General features: G+C 38.6%; 1 protein-coding gene across 1 annotated transcript in view; it reads left to right on the top strand.

Annotated features, from left to right (window-relative positions):
- PKP2 (plakophilin 2) overlaps positions 1 to 20,983 on the top strand; it is a 37,545-nt gene that overhangs the window by 9,172 nt on the left and 7,390 nt on the right. Inside the window, exons 3-7 of the mRNA XM_015866396.3 lie at positions 357 to 1,054; positions 4,552 to 4,690; positions 6,726 to 6,933; positions 12,127 to 12,304; positions 20,063 to 20,180. Of these exons, the coding sequence (XP_015721882.2) occupies positions 357 to 1,054; positions 4,552 to 4,690; positions 6,726 to 6,933; positions 12,127 to 12,304; positions 20,063 to 20,180 (1,341 nt within the window). The remainder of the gene's footprint in view (positions 1 to 356; positions 1,055 to 4,551; positions 4,691 to 6,725; positions 6,934 to 12,126; positions 12,305 to 20,062; positions 20,181 to 20,983) is intronic.

Here is a 20,983-nt window from a genome sequence, read left to right as displayed (position 1 = left end):
CTGTAGCTGATGTGAACATTAATTCTCATAGAGTTTGCAACTGAAACTAAAGTCTCCATTAACCAACAGACTTTTCTCTACCAAGTGTAACTGATTGCTATTTTGATTTAATGATGGCAGTCTAGACTTGTCTCCTTATATTTAGATCATGCTTGTTCCTATGTTTGTAAGGCAGATATGAAGAAGTGTTGCAGAATCTCATTTAATATCGAGTTTTGGTAATGTTCAAATTTTGTTTTCTTATTCTTATAATAGACCTTAACATTTTTAGCTTTTTTTGGTTTGGTTTCTTTGCTATTAATCCTAAATGCTGTGATCTTACCATGATTCCTTTTCTCTTACACACTCTTGGACAGGTTGCATCACCATCCTCTTATACAAATGGCTGGGGGACAAGAATTGCTTACAAGGCAGTGGAAGGGAGAGCTCAAAGACAACCTCTGAAGAGATTAGAAGTTTCACCCCAGAGAGGTCCTGAAAGATTGGCATATGTGTCCAATGATTTTCACTATGACAGAGGGTTTTCAACTGGATTCTCCCCAAGGCATGGAGATTATAGGAGATCCAACGGGACTGTCCCACCAAGATATGCTCGGTCTGAGATTGTTGGTTACACTCTTCGTGATACAATGAGCAGAGGACGCTCTTTTAAAAGGCACTCTCAGCTGGGGGCTATTAATGGCACCATCCCTGATGGTGCCCCTCTTAGCCCCCCTGTATCTCTGTACCATCAAGTAGGCAACAGTCGCAGTATGACCAACCTGTTAGAGAAGGAAAACTACCTGACTTCAGGCAGTGCGATGGGACAAGTGAGATCACCAACTGCTTCCCATTTTGGATCTCAGAACAGGCAATCTTTAAGGTCCAGCTGGCACCAAAATACCTTCAGAAGCACACAGACCAGGAGGGAAGCTTCCCAACCAGCTTCAGTAACCAGTTTTGCTGCAGAACCAGATGGGAAGAGGATGACACTGACAGCTGCTATGGCAGCAGCAGCAGGGAGAAATGGTTTCCTGCAGAGTGAACAAGCCACCATCAATGGATCTCAGCTGGGGTAAGTCCAACAAAGAATTCTTGGCTCAGTGTCACAACTGAAAAGAACAGATTTGTTTGAGAAAGGAAGGTAAACTGACGGCCAACGCAGTGTAAAAATCCACTTCTAGTGCAACAGAGGAAAGAGAGGAAAAAAGTATGTGTATATATATACAGCAGGGTCCACAATGCTTGGGACCACCTTTTGCTAAGAGTTATACATCTGAGGAGACACAGAGTAGATCCCGAGAAATATACAAACTAAATGACAATACAGTGTAATGTATTGGCAAATACTGTGCTCCTAAGAAACCAGGTAATTTCATCATAGACAGCTATTTTGATATTCAGTCTTTTGTACAAGCAGTCTTGGTTGTTCGTTTCTAGGTACAGACATTGGAATCTAGATGTCTGCCTGCAGAAATGTCAGCCAAAATGTTTTTCATGCCTTCAGATGTAAACGTTTATCTTCAGTCATTGTGACTTGCTTGGGACCATGCTGAACTGCATGTGGTAGATTTGTGACCTAATAGAAATCTGTTTGACAGTGTAATTGCTTAAGTGCCAATTTTCAGTTTAACTTCTGCTGTAAGTTACAAAGGAAAATGATTGGAAGTTCTATTGAAAGTTTCTGAAGTTCCTTTTGCAAATCTTTACAGATTTCATTTTTCTCAGTACTTCTATTTCATTTACTCATAAGTAATTTGTTTAATTTTCAAATAAACTAGTTTTACTTCAGATTCAGAGCTAGTTTTTGAGGGCAATGTGGGGGCTTTTTAGTCCACCTAGAGTTTAATAAGGCTTCTGTAAAATACAACAACAGTTTATCTTAGTGAGAGACTGGTAGAAATCAGTGTGCACGATAATTCCCCGAGAAAACTGGATCACTAGACTCCTACAAGGGAGAAAACTATGGTCACTTCAGCTGACTGAGGTTAATATTTGTTATGTTTGCTTATACAATAACGTATGATATCATACACTTTTCAGATGTCTAAAATATGTTTTTAATAAGATGCTTTGCAATTCTCATCACTGCAAGGGCTTAACACTGAAGTCTTGCATTGGTTACAGCGCATTTTAGTTCATCCACTTTCAGCTACCGCACAGTTTAATTCAGAATTAAGTATTTAAAACATAATAGAGCAAATTTTGCTTTGGAGAACACACTGCTGTCAAATTAGAGATATTTCACCTGAGCTCATCATTCCACCAGAAGTACAGTTTCTTCCATCAAGAATTCTCAGTCTAAAGAATTATTAATGACTTCACATTTCCCGTCATTTCCCATTCTTTTTGATTTTAAGGTTGCATTATGTGATATATTCTCTCTTATCTGTTGCTCCTTTAATAATGCAAGGGACAAGTAAAGGTATGCTCATTTTCAAATCAATCTGATTTTTCCATAAATTTGTACTTTTTAATGCAAATCACAACACAGGACTTTCCAAGGGTAAGACTTAATTATTAAGAGGATGTAAAATAGTTTTGTAAGATTGATAAGAAGCATTAGGCTAGCTCTGTATAGAATTTAAAATTACATACACAATATGCAGTCTTTCCATAGAAGAATAACTTGTGCTATAAGGTCAAAGTAGAAGAAACAGAACATAGAGGTGCTATCTCTGCATCTTCTGGTAGAGCAGAATAGTTAAAAACTTCATAATATCCTCATAATTAAGATGAGGCCACAACTTGTCAAATCATTGTACTGTTTAACAACCATTGCTTGAATGTCCTTCTGCTTGACGTCAGCTAATTAGCCATGTGGTCTTTAGGTTTGCCCGTAACTGTAGAGTGAAAGATTATATTATTGTCAGATAAAACTTTAGTGAATGCAAATGTTATTTTCATCCAATGGAAAGTATTCCTACTATGGCAGTGTGCAACATGAAAGATTCTGGCTACTGCTTTTGAAGGAGTATCAGCCTAAGTCAAAGGGCTCTAAAGTTATTACAGTGACTAACACTCAGGTAAGCTTTCTTCCTTGTACACAGTATGTAATATGGTCATGAAAACCTTGTTAGTTTAAGAAGACTGGCTAAAACCCATGCCTGAAAAGCCTGTTTTTTTCTGTTTCTCTTAAAGAGACTAACAAGAAACATGATCTACCTTTTTTCCACTACTCATTGGTTATGATTTTTAAGTAGGGTTCTGAACAGTGCATCCAACTTGTAATGAGAAGTAGTTTAGTAGCTACTTTATTTTAACTCAGAGCTGTAGTAAGTGAAAATCTGGAAGATGTAAGCGTTGCCAGAGTAGAGCCCAGAACACTAGAATTACTAACCACTGTTCTAATTGCAATCTGATTTAACCTCTTCAATGACAGTGTCAGCACACTGTCCCCATCATTTCACGTTTTTCTTGCACAAGCATGTGTCAGCATCTGTGTAGGCAGCATATTTGCTGAAAATGCCACTAGAGAAGAGGATGAAGATAACATTGTTTTCTTTTTTTCCTTTTAAGCAAAGTTGTTTTCCAAACAATTGTTTTACCGAAGAAATCAATAGTATCATAATTTCTAATTTTAGATATAGTTACTGAAATGATTACCATGAAGTTTACTACCTCTGCCACGGTTCACAGAATGCCTAGTTGGCCCTGTCTGAACCATCTCTGAGCTGATTCTATAATTTTTTTTTTTGTTTGAAATATAACTATACATATGTTTACATATATATTATGTATATATATATATTATATATAATATAATATATATATATATTGTTATTTTTATACATATATATTGTTATTTTTCTTTCCTTCTGAGTGGAGAGTGTTTGAAACCAAAAGTAAACCTTGCCTATCCCAGGACTAATGCACCTGACTGTGCCACTAATTGTTTTGTTTCCTTTACTAGGAAGGAAATGGGAGTGGTGACCTCTTTCCAATTTTGATATGGTTCTGTAATGTAATAGTTATTGAATCTAACACACTGGCAATGAAGAAGAAGGTGGACATGCATATTTTTAATCCTACCAGATGTGATGTACTTACTTAGTTTAATGAGTGGTTTTATTCTCTTCTACTTGAAAAAGTCTTTTGCCATCTGTTTTAAACTAAAGCAACTTCTGCACATTTGAAAAAAGTCAGGGACTGAGCTCTGCATATATATAGGCTGAGATGTGAAAGTCTGAGGAAAGGCATGAAAACAAATAGAAAAAAATATACTCAGACTGCTGTGAAAAACATCACAAAAAGTGAAAAACATCTTCACAAAAGTAAAAGTCACACTGCAACTCAGCTTTAGCCCTCCTTGATTAGTCCTTCCACCTGCTCATGTTTCCATATTGTTTTTATAATTTCAAGTGTGACTTGTTTTGTCCAGAATGTCTCATTCCTGCAACAAATCAATTTATGATTTGCATGTTCCCCAGAGTATCAGTATCTCTTAAAACATTTATAATGTTGGTAAGGAAACAGATTTCTAAGAAAAGCTAATTAACAAGGTGGTTCACAGGCTAAATAATGATTTTTCTAGTCTTTCCTCACTGTGTTTTCTCTAATTGTACTTTTAAGGAGCCCAGAAGTGGAGATGACTCTAGAGCGTGCAGTGAGCATACTGAAGAGTGAAAATACACAGTCAGCACCTAGGATACTTACTGCAGTGACTTTCATACAGCACGAATGCTTCCAGAAAGCAGAAGCCAGAAGAAGAGTAAGTGACTGTTTTTACACAAGTTTTAGTCAGGTAGAGCAAATTACTGTACTGTACCAACACAAGAAAAAGCAGTCCAAGAAACATTGCAGGATACTGGTGTTGAATATTTTCCCTAAAATATACTGATGCTTTTTGCTGCAGATTCTTTAAACCAGTAGAGTAATCAGTAGAGTAGCACTGGTCTATGCTAGCAAAAGTTTGGTCTTCAGCATTTTGTGATAGGAAACATGGAAACGTAGAGTAAGAAGAGACATCAATAATTCATCCAAACCATTTGCAATTGCAGATGTTTATGATCAACTTTTTTAAAAAGGATACCACAAGCTGCCAAAGACAGTCAAGAAGATTTACTATATCCATACCAGTTATTTGTAAAGTGTAACTAAATCTCCCTTTGCAAACTAAGTTCTTTTCTTGTTCACTTTATCTTGTTTCCACATTCAGCATGAGTTCTTTTCCTCTCTCTCCTAATGCTTTGTTTCCTGTTACCTGATACTTTGTAAGTCTAGTGTTTTTTTTTTCTTTTAAACATGTGGTCCTACTGTATTTTGGTGGACTTTGTTTACCAGAGAGTAAGACAGGTCAGTCAATAACTTGTAAATTCTCCTCTGCACATGAGTTCCAAATAATACCACTTATCTTGTATGCAACTAAACTTCAAACTACCAACAGAAAGCCTGGATAAATCTTTATAGTAAAAAACAAACATGCAAACAAAACCCTAAGGTATCCATGTCAAACTGGCTTATCTACTGAAATAAAATGGGTTGATGTGCCTTCAAAGTGTTTTATGCTCCATTTACCTTTAGATATAGACTTCTGTATTTATTTCTATTAGAACGTAGATGATGGTTGGGTGAAAGCAAAATAGATTATATCAGCAATGCTGTAGTGAGAAACTGTGTCTTTTGTACAACTGGATGAGATGAAAGGTGGACATTCACTGTAGTTTGTCAGGGCATGAAGGTAGCAAAAGGCCCTGTTGCAGTTCATTTCTTCCAGAACCCAATACCTCTCAGTCAAACTGAATTCCTCTTATCATTAAGCTCTGGACTGCTCAAACAGTTGTATTAGGTTTCTAAGTCTTTCACATGCTGTCAGTTCCACACAAATATGTGTTTGTCCATAAAACCACGTGGTATTTTTAGATGCTGGAGGAAGCAGTCCTTAATTTTACATGAAAGTAAGGTACTTTCTATAGTAAACTCACTCCTAAATGAGCCAAGGCTTGCTTATACCACATCACAGCTCATGTTGAATTTATCATTTGCTACAACTTGTAGAACTTGGAGACTATATGTTTCCTCCTTAAAGCTGCTGTAAAATAACATCTTAATTCTTCATTCATTCGGGGCCAAAACCCCATTTTCTAAAAATCAGACACTGAAGAGTAGTCTTTGTTACATGTGGGATTCAGTAGTTGAGGAGCTTACAATGTTTAATTGTCTACATTTTGAAGTTAACTATTCTTTTCTCAGTATGCCACAGATAAGTACTAAGTAAAATGCATTCTTACTTAATATATATTCACCACATGCATAGAGGTTGACAGGGAAAAATATTATTTTCCCACCAGTCTGGCTGCCGAGGAAAAAAAACAAAACAAAACAGTTTGGCACATCAGGAATTCATTACATCCAGAAATCTCAAAGCACTTTATGAGTGTTCCAGAGTTAAATCTCAAATATCCATCTCACCAACATGGAAGCTAAAATACAGAGCAATCAAACATCTTGTCAGAAAGTCAAATCTGTGGCAGAGCTGGCAGTGATTTAGTTTAATTCTCTTGCATTAATTACTAAAATATGATTCCTCCCTTAGTTGTGGATTTAACTGTGAATCATACAAAAGCCCAGAGGTTAGCATCATGCCCAAGTGATTAATGCTCTGTAATTTAAGTGTTTCAAATATGAAAATGAAATAAATAAATAAATAAAGATCCTACAAAAATGCTTAAACTTTTGGCAAGGGAGAGATGGAGTGGAATTTGTCATTATCACTATCTAACCATTCTCTGCTGTTTTCTTCACAGGTTTTCTCACTTGGTGGTATCCCCAGACTTATACAGCTTCTTGAGGTTCAGAATGAGGATATTCAACGAGCAGTGTGTGGTGCTTTGAGAAACTTGGTGTTTGAAGACAATGACAACAAACTGGAAGTTTCCGAGCAGAAAGGGATTCCTATCTTGCTCCGTTTACTCCGACACACCAAGGATGTAGAAACTAAAAAGCAAATAACAGGTAGTGTTTTCTGTTCATATAAGCATGAAGTGCTTTAAGTAGGACGCAAGTGCCTGATTGCTTACTTAGGCCAGTGTTTGGTGACTTAAGTACAAGAGCACCATCACCTATTCTGAGTTCTTCTCTTAAGGTGAGATTCCAAAGTCATTACTCAAGACCAACAGCAAGAAAAACCTAGGAACTGAAACCTTCTCTCAAAGCTTCTTCAGAAAAGATGTGTCTCTGCGTTTCTTGCCCTCTACAGCAGCTTAGCCCTCCCTGCAGTTCTGGGATTTCCATTCTGGAATCTGTGTTGGATCTGTCCCCCAGAACTGTCAAGGATTGGGTACCAGTTGCACTGCTTCCTTCTTTAAACTCACTCACTTACAGCTGTTTGTACCCCACTCTACCTTCTAAGATGACTGACAAGAAAATACTACCACAGGAACACCATGCTTCCTTTGTGTGCGAGAGAGAGAATTGCTTTATTACGATTTGGTTGTAAAGATACTAGGACACAATCAGTGGTGTGACCTACATTTATAAATCAGTTTCTGTGAAGGTTATATCCTCATCCTTTTGGTTCCAGTTTCCACAAGGAATTGTTAAAAATGAGTATGGCCCATTGAGATTTTGGAGGAAGAGCCCTTTGGAACAGAAACCCCATATTACATCTCTTGTACATTAGTGCAGCATTAGGAATGCTGAGGGAAAATGGTTACCTCTTCTCACAAGAAAACTGATTATTGCCCTGCTGACTTTTCAGCAACGAGTTAAGAAACGCTCACTCCTTCATCCCTGCCCTCCTGTTTGGAGGAAATCAGCTACTTGTGACCCACATTCATTTTATTTAGTATGCAAGGGAAGAGCTGGCTTATATTATATAACTGTAAGAAAACATTATGAATAAATGAATGGGGATTTACTTTAAGTGTTCTCTAAAGGCAACAGGAACAGAAGCTATTAAAATAACAGAGCTTAAAAAGATACAGAAAGTGTCAAGCAGCCCTGCCTCGAAGCAAAGGCATGTTGAGACCTTCGTAATTCTGCATTCTTTTAAGTATTTGAACTGTGCTCCCTAAGCTGTAGAACAAAGGTTTGTATTGTTGGCTTTTTTGGTTCTGTTCTATCAATTTGCATCTTTCAAATGTCTTACAGTTTTTCACGTTCGTCACATACAGAATTGGGTCATTAAGTAGTTTATTGCATAGTGCATTGTCTTTTTTGTGCGTTTACACACCAGAGAGGGAAGCAGTGAAAAAGATGACACAGTGACCAGAAAGCTTTGCTCATTTCTTGCTTGTCATTTCTTATCAGACCCCTGACTGTTCTTGCAGGAAGATTTGTATGGATATAGGTACTGTGAATGTTACTGTCTTTTTTCCAAGCCCAATGCAAACCTCTGAGTGGGTAAACCCCACTGAACAGCAGCTTCCTTGGATAGTTGGTAACTCACCTACAAATTTTGTTCTCCCTTTTTCATTGCCTTTTTCTTCCCTTGGGACTAGAAGAATATCATAGCTATGCATGCAATTGCACAACAGTATTATAACAATATGCTTCCAGAAATAGGTTGATGTAGATTCTCTTTCAACGGAAGAAGCCCAACTTTCTTTCCACATCGTATTAATTAGTTTCCAATAAATCAGAGACTTCAAAAAATGTGATACGATAACTAGCTGAATGTCTTCCCCAATAAGAGATCAGTAAAATGATCTTGGTACCTGATAATAACCTGCTAAACTCTCGTGAGAGACTCCTGTACAAAGATAGAAAATATACTCATTAATAAAGAGTATTAATAAAGATGTTGATGCTCAGCAGATGAGTTTTCTGTTTCCACACTGTGTAGGAAGCCTGGTACCAAAACACCTGATAATAAAGAATTTTCTGGAGATAAGATTTTTGTGTCCATGATACAAAAGTTTTCTCAAACAGTGATCAGTACCAGTCAGAATTACGATCTTATGCTTGTGAACATGAGAAAATACAACTCAGCCTTAGAAGCTTATCTTTAAGCAGTGGGTAATTAGCAGCAGAGTTGATACCAATGTACCTCTGCCCAATAGTAAGCTATATCATGTATAGTATATCTCCAAGAATATTTTGAAGGCCTGTGTTTTTTCTGGCCTGCCTGTTCCTCTTGCTTTCTTTTTCAACATAAGAACTAAGAAGCCCCAGGAATATCAGGAAAGCATGATCTCTCAAGATCAAAAATGTGACTTCTTTGTGTTGACTCCACCATACGTATGAACCTGCAGCTTCACTTTGTGGATGCTCCCATGTGAACATCAGACATGCTGGTCCAAGCTAACTCAGGCTGAGGTAAACAGCCTGAGCATAATCACGTAGCATGCTTTGTGCTGTTAGGTGAAAAGACTGAAAGTGGTGAAAATGTATGGGAGTAAAGGCTGATTGTGGCAAGTGCTGTGTCTTGCCACACAGTCTGTGCATCCCAGAAGTATGCACAGAAGGCACCAAACCAGCATATACACGGAAGCAGCTTTGTGCTTATGACAGTGGTCTGAAAACTGCCATGTCCTAGTTTACTTATTGCATATGTGCAGAAAAGACCCACCAGGTTTCTCCATGCAAATCCTGTGCTTTATTCTTAGGGAGAATGAGGCTTCCACAAGATTGCATTGACTGGGTTTGCTAGTTTCTTAAAGTCATTGATACAGCTAAAGTAAAGGAGCCTTAGGCTTTGTCCATTGTTTGGCCTACAAACTTCTTGCCTATCTTTTACAAAAGGAGTAAGGTTACTCCTGAGCAATGAGGGAAGATGTCACTTTGAGACAGTGCAGGAGCCAAGAGAGGAATGGCATTTTTTAGTGTTTAGTGAGTACACTGAGGATCAGAAAGAAAAATGGTTGGGGCATGAACAAAAAAAGATGAACTTTTGAAGGTAATCCAGATGAGCCTCTAGGGAGTACCTAACCTCTTGATCTTGTTATCATGCAGCGTAAATCTAAGAAATGAAAGAAAATTCTTTCTGCAGGGAAGGTTACTGCACAAACAGATCTGTCGTAAAAAGGAAAATAAATTTCAAAGTATACCCCACCCATTTTCCCAAATAACCATCTAAAGGAAAAATATGCCACTATAAATACATGACAGCATATAGCTGCAAGAAAAAAGCCCACTCTTAAAGATAGTTTTAAAAGTGAACCAATTCGTTCAAAACCAAAATGCCACTGAGAGAATCCTTCTGACCTCAGTGAAACAGTGCCTGTGGGCACAGGTTGGATTTGCCAGGAAATTTACAATGTGAGCAATATTCAGATTCTGTTCTGACAATTCTGACCGCTATTCTAGCTATCCAGCTGTAATACAGAATGCACTTGGTCCTTTTAGTACAGTATTCTGTCCTTGTGCCTACACATTTGTGCCGTTCTGTCTTAACATGCTTCCCCCACCATTGCCCTTTGGACTGCATGTCTGATTTCCTGTAAGCCTTACTTATCCCTAAGGAAAGTACATTCTTCTTTTTATCCCCTAATTCAGAGGTTGGAGAGCTGATCCCAGAAGAAGGAATGGCTGCTTCTGGCTGGGTTTTGTTTTGATTTTACTATTGCTCACAATAGTTGTAATTAAATTCAAAGTGTAAGGAGATACAAAAGAAACATTTTTTGTTGTGAGCTGATGAAAGAAACGTTCACTAATACCCTGCCAGTGTTTGGAGGAGGAGGTCTTAGAGCAGCAAGTGGGCGAAACAAGGAATGCCTTTGTAAGTGAAAAGCAGAAATACATGTCTAGGGGAAGGCTACTTTAAAAAGATTTTTCATCTGCTGGAATAGAACAGAAGATCTAATCAATTTTACAATACTATATTGGATATTTGCTTTAGTGTTTGTACACTGTAAGTAAACAAAGTGTGCAGTGTTACTTAATCATTTGTTTAGTGACAAGCATGAGGACAGTAACAGCCAACCAGTGTTGAGCTTAATTTTTCCCTTCTATGGGGAATTTTGCTATCAACTGTAAGAGAAGCATGGTGATGGGCATCTCCCACCTTCCAGAAAATTCCCAAAGACCTGTAAACTCAGTGTTTGTGCCTCACATCTACACCATTTTTAACTTTATTCTCCAGCATTTTGATGGTACTTGAAAGTGCAGTCTGTCTGCCAGGCATCTAATAGGATAAATTCCTTCCTGTAAACCTATAAATGATCATGGGCATTGGAGGTTCTTATCTGTTTCATTTGTGTTACTTTGGTGATTGAGATAGCTGCAAACTGGCAGTGTGAGTACAGAGCAATTGAAGACTGTTCTTTTCAGTCAGCCATTAGACTATATAGAGTTCTGCTTCTGATACACGGATGAGTACATCCTCTCTCAGTGCCACTTCCCTTTGGATCAAAGTCCTGTCACTCAGGAAAAGTTCACTCCCAGAGTTGCAGTACATTGCCATGAATGCACATAGGTCAGACAACTATCTGCATCCTCCATGAGAGGAGTTTTATGTTAGTAACTGCTTTCTTTGTGAACTTTATACAGCTGCAGGACATGGTCAAAATTAATAAGTGGTGTGATAGTGAACCTTCAGAGCTATTTATTTATCTTTTCAGTGTTAAGGTAAAACTTGGTAAAACTTGTGCTATGCCCTCCAGCCATGACAGTATGTGACAGTATGCCCAAAAGCTCTGTCACTTATCTGCTCAATGGGAGGAAACAGGAAATCAAATTCCTTATGCATTCACTAATCTTTTCCCATTTTTTCCATATCCCTAGAGAGAAGCCATATGGATCCATAGGCACCCACTTCAGACTTCATCAGTGTTCAGTCCAAGAAGTACTACTTGAACAAAGAAACTCCACAGTGTAGTTCAGATTTTTAGGTTTTTTTTTTGACACCGTAGAGCCTCTTAGACATACTTACTATGGCTAATTGCAGTAGCTCAAGATAAAGGAAGAGCACATTAATTTAGTCCACACGTGACTGAATGCCGAAATACTTACCTCATGAAATAAAAAAGCCACCACATTCTCATTGGAGTCTCTGAGACTGAGCAGTGTGCAATCGCATGTGGGAGGGTGTTGTGCCGTGTTTTGTCATGGTGGCTGGTGAACTCTAATCATGTCCTTCTGCTCCTCTTGAGGACGTCAAGAGCCAGACAGGCTCTTTTACTGATTAAATTCAAGAAGATTGATATTAGGTCTTTCAAACTGAGGGGGGAATTTTTTGCCACTCTGATTTTATTTTGGATATTGCAGGTTTGTTGTGGAACTTGTCTTCCAATGACCAGCTGAAGCACCTGTTGGTTAATGAAGCCCTACATACCCTGACAGAAGCTGTTCTCATCCCTTGCTCTGGCTGGCCAGATCGAGATTACCCCAAGTCAAGTGTTGTACCTGACCCCGATATCTTCTATAATGCCACAGGATGCCTAAGGTGAGCACTCAGTTCACAAGTACCTAAAATAAAGTGATGATAGAGCAGGCCTGCATACATGCATTTTCTTGCTTACTTTGGGAAAAGTCTGCATACAGATTGGTAACTAAATTAGGAAAAAAGTCACTTTTGAATCAAAATTAGCCACATCCAACTTTTTGCACAAGTTCAGATCTATCAAGGCCAGGCTGCAGCCATGGGGTGGATGAATAGAATTACATCTGTGCATCCACTACTGCAGTCAGCCTCATGAACACAGTAGTGATAAGAACAGAGAAGCATAGAACAAAAGACTGCTAAGGTAGACCCACCCCTAACCGACAGAAGTATAAAAGTCTCATATTTAAAACCGGACACGCCTTTAAAAATAACAACTGGTTAAAGTGTGGCCCTTCATGTCTCTCCTGAGTTCAAAGTCATTGCTCTTTAAGTAAATGCAATTGTGAGTATCAGAAATACGTGTCTTTTGTTTACATGAAAGAACATAGTTGGAAAAAAGTAACAAGTAATGATATAAGTGAAGGCGTGGCCTAAGTTTTAAATTCTTTTTAGTAAAGTACGAGGAATTAAGTTCAAAATTTAGAGGCTTGGGAAACTGCCTGGTTTTCCTTGTACATAGGTGTTTTGCTAACATGTCCAGCAGCAGAGTAATTGTGTTGGTAAGGTTTGAATTTGTACTGGGTAAATAGTTCTGTGTCTGACTCATGAGTGATTTCAGAGAACAAAAGGCTTGTTAGAGATACAAAATACTCATCAATAATGTATCTTTTTCTGTCAGCCCACCAACTAACATCAGGTTTAAGTAATAATTAACTTTTATCTTTCTTTGATAGCTCAAAAACAAATACAGAGAAACATTAACTATACATAATAAAATCACTCTGGCTAGTGGTGTTGTCTGTGAGGAGAAGTAGGTTGTCTTTTATTCATATGAATTTGCTCATGCTGCATTTGTACATAAACTAGTCTGGTTGGTTATGCCACTTTATACCCACTCCTGCTTTGGACTTCAGAACTGTCTCTTCTCAGCAAACCAGCATATGGGATCACAGAATTATTCTTAGTTTTAATGTGGTGTTACTCTTTCCGAGCTTTTTGTAGCAACTTGACATCACTTTTGGTATATGACAAATAATGAGTTGCAGTAGCTGGGTTATTTTAAATCAAAGAAAAGTAGATTCTGAGCATACCTAATTCTGTAAAGAAAGTGACTAGGGGTACTCTAAAGCTGCAGATAGTTCTACAGCTTTAATGAAAGTCTCTCAAACTGACCTTTGCCCAAAGATACACTGGCTAAAAAAATATGATGTCCATGTTCTAGTCCTTGTCATTTTTAAATGCTCAAACATTGTGAATTGTAACTGAGAGGACAATAAGATATTGAAAATGCTCATTTAAAGTTGGTCTGTAGGATTGCCAACATAATTTATTGCAGAAAATAGGTTTTAATGAGGCTTATATTTGCACAGACCAGAAATATAATGTTTTTATATGAATCAATTTGTTTGTCTTTATTCCCAGAGTAGCACCAGAAGTATTCTTTACTTATGTACTATTTTAAAATAATATATTTGCACAAAATCTGTAAGAACAGCACATTACAAAATAAAAAAAACAAAAAACCAACTGTGCACCGAGGGAATGATGGTACTAATAAAGATGTTTAAAGAGTAGGTTAATGTGCCAGAGTATAAATCTGTAATTAGTCTTCCCTTTTGTAATACTAACATGTTTGTTGTGCATGTTGATAAAGTCCATAGCCTGCAGCTTCTATTACAGAGTAAAAATAGAACTTTGAAGTGCATACATTATGCATAGTACAGTGCTTAGGTATAGAAGAATGCCAGAGTTTCTTTTCATTGCCTGACAGAAGTCAGCCACAGTCCAAATCTAGCACTGTCATCTGACATCGGTGCCACATGCTTACCAACTTGTAAATTAAAACTCCTTTTAACAGTGATTCAGGACGGAAAGGGAATCCACATCCAGCAGATAATATTGCAGATGAGTGAACAACCAAAACACTCCTCATTCTGCTAACCAGTAACTGCAACAGTCAAGTAACTGCAAGACATATTGTAGAGTCCCAGACTACAACTGCCTGGGTCTGTACGTTCAATTACTGATAAGGAGTTGGACAGATTTGTTAATCCCATTCTCTAGATCTGCTTTTTGTCCTAAGGCATCGCTTCTGAAGGTTTCACAGAAACCGTAGGTCACAGAACTTTATAGATCAAAATGAAGCTGTGAACAACACAAAATTTAGCATTGACAGTTAGAATAAATGATGGTATTTTTTTCAGTCCAGAAATATGATAAAAATCACTGTGCCCTGATCAGGTGGAGTAAAGCAAATCGAAAGACTCCTCTGATTGTCTAACACAAGCCAATTTAATAAAACCTGTGTATTAAACTGCAGACTTTTCGCAGGCAAGAAAACTCTTGCTGTCTTTTGCATAATAGTACTGTATCTTGTTCCAATAGGAGTGGGTTGGCTAAGAGGAGATATTTACCTCCTCCTCCACATTCTTCCTCCAAGTCTAAAAATGCAAGATGCCAAGAGCGTGCGGGATATATGGTTTTGAATATTGTTATACAAATGTTTGGGATGACTTTTCTTGTGAATTAAAGGGAAGGGTTACTAGAAGGATTTCTATTATACTTTGAATTCTGATAATGATCTTGTTATGTTTTTTCCATGAAATACTTATTCCAAAAGTTCTGCAATGCATGATATTTCTGTTATTCAGGGACAGAACATGATCTGTTGAAGCTGCTGTTGGAAACATTATTCTGGGTGCTGTCTTGGAGAACTGAACTTTCCAGAATTGATGTTTACAGGTCGCACTTCTTCCTGCAAAGCGTTTTATTTTAGGTGCTGGAGCTAATGATTACAACTGCTGTGTTTCATTGGAGTCCTCCTTTAAAACTGCTCTGTAACTGGGCTTTCCTGTGGCCCTGTGTGCCCTAATTATTCAAGGCTTTTCAGACAACCCTTTTCAGAAAAATCAGCTAACCATTGCTCTTGGTTCCCCAGGAAGTAAAACAAATACAACACTTCATTTTTCATCACTGTTTTTGTCCTGTTGTCTGTCCCAGATCTATTTTACCTTTGTCAGTGACCCATAGAGAATGGAAAGCTGTAGATCGAGGAAGTGCTATCACTGCACTTTAGACCAGGAGGCTGCGTAACTGTCTCATTTCATTTAATCAGAGATAAGTAAGGCCAAAGCTCTTACTATTGGTTGAAAGTGTAATAACGGCAGCTCAAGCTTGTAATGGAAGGTTCTAACTGAAGTTGTAAAACAAAGAACTAATGATAACAAGTCTTTGAAGCAAGGCCTTTTGCACAGCATTGCCACTCCTTTAGGTTTATTTCCATCCATTCTTATCTTCCTGTGTCTGTTCATCAGTCTGTCTGCTCCCTCAGGTCCTGAAAGGAATTTTGTTATTTCCAGACAGCAGCCTGCAGCCTGGTGCCTAGCGTTACTGCGTAAATCTATAGATCCCTTTCCTTCCTTGTTGCACTTTTAAATGGTGTAGGGCATGAAAGGAATAGTTTCCTGAAGTAATTCAGGAACATCATGAAGCAATTCAGGAGATTGTTGTCACATAATTGAGTTAAATTCAAATTACCAGTTTTGGCAGAGTTAGTCCCAGGAGCAAAAGCCGCCCTCATATCAGTAGCCTGGATCATTCACAGCAATGCAAAAGCCTCTTCCAATGTCTGCCAGCGTGTGACTCAGTGCTGGCTTAAAGGGAAAACCCTTTCATTTGGTTCAGTTTGCAGTGTAATTGAACATGTTGTCATTCTGCTTGTGTGAAAATTGTGTTTGATTTTACTGTGTTAAAATTCTTTGTACTTACCTCACCTGGATCATAAAATATTTCCCAGTAAAGAACTAGCTGACCCTCCATAAATGCCACTGAAACATGGGAAAATGGCTGTTTACAGTTACACTGTGCATGGTATGAGGTGAATGGGGTCTGTAGATAGTTACATGCAGCCACTTTAGCGTGCAGTATAGTTCAGATATGTCACCAGGATTAAGGTACTTAAGCATGCCAGAAGTCAGAGGTTTTTAATGGCTAAATTATATCAAAACTTAAGTTCTAAGTCACTCAAAGGAGAGCATTCCTACAAGCAGCAGCCTGTCTCGTGTTTCACATTCCCAACTATTCAATACTGATGCGAGACAGAAGTGTCAGGAATTATGTAGCACAAGAGGTTTTCTACAACAGTACATTTGATCTTGACTCCAATTCTTTTTATCCACAGATGTATTTGTCTCGGTATACTCTAATGAAAAGCAAGGAAAATAAACTTGCATAGCAAGCTTGAAGATTTCTAGGTAGCCCTGGGATCTCACCATGAGGTTGCCAGGAGCTGCAATTCTAAGCCAGCCCACCCAGAATGGCAACTGCCCAGTTGCTCAAGTGATGGATATTTCAGGGCCTCCAGGAGCTCCACAACAAGAGTTAAACTCCTGAGCTCAGAGGGGGGTTGCCGTATTTGTCAGGAGCCTCAAATACTGTGAAGGAAAGATTAAGTCAACTTTGCAGTTTTCTAAGCAAAATGTTGCAATTGTTTCAAACTTATTATTATTATTACTATTATTATTACTACTACTACTACTATTATTATTATTATTATTATTATTATTATTATTATTATTATAAATTAACACCTGTATGATGCTACCCAATCCTGAAAACCAAATCTGGCCCCATTCAAAGTAAAGTGGTTTCAAATGTAATTGGACACACTGGAGAGTAGGAGCTCTTCCCAGTCCACACTGTGGTAATAAGGAGAGAGGGAGGTGGAGAACAGTGTGGCCATATATGTATGCACACATGCGCAGACACGTATAGTGATATCTCTGTCTGGATAAACAGTTGAGTGCCAGCAACTCAAGGGAAGCAGTACAGTGATTCATTTCCTTTGCGGAACAAAGCAGTGCCTCACCTTCATATTCTTCTCTGCTTCCTGAGCTATGAATCTGTGTGCCACTCCCCAAAGGCATGCTAGACAGCAAGTACAAGTGATGGTTTTTCCTTGTACAACTATTCGGGATGATGATCATTGTCTAAAGTTCAGTGATTTTTGTGCTGTGACAAGATGAAGTGCCATATCAGCTGAAGGTCTTCAGTAGGGGAAATTCCACACTTATCTTTTAATGGTATTTTTAGTCTGTGCACCTCAGAAACTATTTGTGCTATGCACTAGAAGAGCATGTACATTTCTGTCAGCATAGCCATGAACTGTTGAAAGGATGACATGACTCAACCATGGCATACATAGGTAAAATTGAGTTCCAAAGTGTTACTGCACTGAGGAATCTGAATATTAATTCCATGATATATAATTCCATAAGAGCATGAAAGAACTCATACATAGGAACCTTATAAACAGTATGACCTAAAGTAAAGATGTAATTACAATGCATTAATATTTAACCTAAATATGTGCTTCCCAGGAGGAGGGGACAAAACTGCATTGGCAGTATGTAGAAATTATCATGTTTTATTATCACAAGCCACGGGAAAGTTTAAAGCTGTGCCTTTCTGGCTTTGTCATTAATAGCATTTTAAACTGTTGTGTTTACCAGAGGGTAAATAAGAGGGTAAAGCAAGCTCCCTTAAATTATTTAAAGAACATGACCCTCTTTGTTTGTGATAGATACTAACACTGAGCTGGATTTAATGTTGTTTCAAACAAAGCAGGAATGTGATACTGTATGCAGCCTTTTGGCCAACCGAGCAGCAGGAGGCCAGAATAATGAGACCAAGATTTATAATTCCAACATTCCATAATTCAGAGGCAGTTCAGTTGTAAAAGTAATTATACCTCAAAATGAAGTGTTGTTACTTCCCTGATAATCAGTAGCTTATTTTGAGCCAAACTTCAAGCAGGAAGTGTGTCCTTAGCTTTTCAATGGATTTTAAATGGCTTTCATAATTCATCTCTCAGATTACCACGAAACAGAAATGTGAGCAGAAAGTAGGACATATAGTGTCTTCTTTTGAGTCTGGAGGAGGCAGACAGCATGTGCAGCAATGCCTGAGCCACTGTTGTAGAATAGCAGAAGACATCAGCAGAGAGCATCTGGCATTTCCCTCACTTGGACTGAGCAGTTTCTAATGGCTTCAGCTTTGTCTGCCTAGGTGCCAGAAGCCAGAAGAGTGCCTTAGAAAGCAATGCATTTTTAACTCTTCCTCGTCCCTTCACATTTCCTCTGATGAACACTGCAGGAGCAATGGGAGGCATGTGGGCAGCGGCATTGCACTGACACTGTGTTTTCAGCTGGTTGGGGTAACCGTCCACTGCAAGGAGTACCCAAGTATCTCCATAGAGGTACACGAGGAAACATTTGACAAAGAATTGGCAGGATTTGATAGAACTCTTCTGAAGAGTTTGTTGTTTCTATGTGTCTTTTTTCGGCAGGCAGTGGGAAACAAGTATCAGTAGCAATGGGTCTGTTGTCCTCATGAGAACATGAAACAGAATGGCAAAAGAGCAAACTGAGGAAGGGTGCTCAGCCACTATGAGGTCCCTCAGAGAAATGTTGGAAAGCCGAAAGAGAAGCACCTTTCCTATGAAGAGGGAATTTGTTCAGCCTGGGGAAGCCTCTGAGGAGATCTCATTGCGGCCTTCCAGTATGTTAAAGGGAGCTTATAAACAAGATAGAAGAGTGGCATTACGGACTGATAGTGATAGGACAAGAGGGAATTGTTTTAAACTAAACGAGGGGAAATTTAGGTTAGATGTTGGGAAGAAATTCCTTACTCAGAGGGCGATGAAGCCCTGCCACAGGCTGTCCAGAGACACTGTGGATGCCCCATCCATGGAGGTGTTCAAGGCCAGTCTGGATGGGGCCTCGGGCAGCTGAGCTGCTGGGTGGCAGTCACACTCAGGGCAGAGGGTTTGAGCTGCATGGGCTTTCAACCCAAACCATTCTGTGACTCTGAGCTCCCCATTGTCACTAGCATTAGATTCAGTATTTACACACTGCTTAACTGGCAGTGACTACAGTCACTGGCCGCCTTGTGATGCATTACTTGTCTGCTCGCCTTGAGCTTAGTCTGCACGCTCAGCTTTCTTTCCCTTCCTTCTAACAGCACATGGGGTGTCTGGTGAATTGGTCCCATAGCTGAAATCAATCATCTTCAAGTTGAGAAAGTTGGGTTTACTCTGCGGTTCATTTACAAGCACAAGAACAAACTTCGGCAATAAAGAAACAGCTGTTTCCTGTTTTCCAGAACTTTTATAGTTAGTGTGTAGATGTTGCTAAAACTCCCAGAACTTAAGTCTGTTGGTGGGTAATCAAGAATTGGTTTGGTTTAGGTAAATGTTAAAAGAAGATTTCTTTTGAAAGGAAGTTTTCACAAGTACTTTTGTAGACATAGCCAATGTCATGGATATTAAAAACACAGCTTAAAATGGAATCTTTGGGGGAAGAAAAAGTTCAGTTTGTTTGTTTAGAGAAGATTACACCGAGATGAAGACTGGAATCGGGGCATACCTTATTCATCCAAACGCAACAGCTTGTTTTAATTTGTTATTTGTTATTGTCTGGGAATGCACTAAAATTGAAGTTTTATTTAACAGAGTCTCATATTATTGTACAGCCCTACAGAAAAGAAGCAGTCATCCTTAACTTTGCTGTTTTAAGGTTTATCTGGAAAACTTTGTCAGATAGGCAAAAGAAAATATCTTCAAGTAAATCTCTTCTTACCAGTGTATTTCTTCCTGCACAGAAACATGAGCTCTGCTGGCCCAGAAGGAAGGAAAAAGATGAGAGAGTGTGACGGTTTGATTGATTCTCTTGTGTATTATATTCAAGGAGCTATTGCAGACCACGAGCCTAATGACAAGGTATTCTTCAAGATGGAAGGTCTTTTCCTAGGGGAAATCACCAAGAGCAAGATTTTGTTTCAAAACCAGCATTCAGAAAGAGTTGTGATATAGCTGCCAAATTTATACTTCTTTCCAGTGATTTTAGAACTGCTACCAAATATGAAAGTTCAAAAAGAAGTTTTAAAAGTGTTTTTTATCCCGCTGTCTGAAAGAATAACATACCTTTGCTTTAGGAAAACAGTCTTAAGGATCACCACAGAGAACTAGAAACATTTAAAGATTCAGGCATTACTTTTTTTTTTTTTTTTGCTTGTTTAAGGGAGCTAGCTAGTTATAAGTTTAAAGGATTAATCTGAGCACTTTCTTGAATAGGAAGTGCTACATGTTCTTTGGGAAATGTAGAACCTAAATCTGGGTGGCGAAGTGATTAGGAGTTTATGTCATTTAGAATGGAATTCATTTTCCTACATTTTTTTGGGCATTCAGCCCAAGCCAGTAACTGAGAGGACGTGGACAATTCCAAAAGTCAGGTTTTCTCCTTCTCTTCCTCCCAGCGCTGACTGCAGATGAACCCTGAACATTGCTTAGACTAGATGTTTGTCTTTTAGCTGGGTGAAGTTAGGTGAGAAGACCAGCAGCCACTTACGAGGTTAACCATAGCCTGCCAGGCACTTCTAATGTGCCTGCTGCAACTTGTGCTGTGTACTGGTAATTACTGTGTATTTGTAGCTCTTTCCTGGGATTAGTTATTTGAGCTTCTCCATCACCCTGCAACCAGAGCCAGTAGCTCCAGGGAGAATCCAACACATAAAACTTGTACC

This window comes from Coturnix japonica, chromosome 1 (assembly GCF_054131305.1).
Source record: "Coturnix japonica strain WE chromosome 1, WE-NBRP24, whole genome shotgun sequence".
Lineage (NCBI taxonomy): Eukaryota > Metazoa > Chordata > Aves > Galliformes > Phasianidae > Coturnix > Coturnix japonica.
Note: the sequence above shows the minus strand (reverse complement) of the source record. Positions and strands in the feature narration are given on the sequence as shown.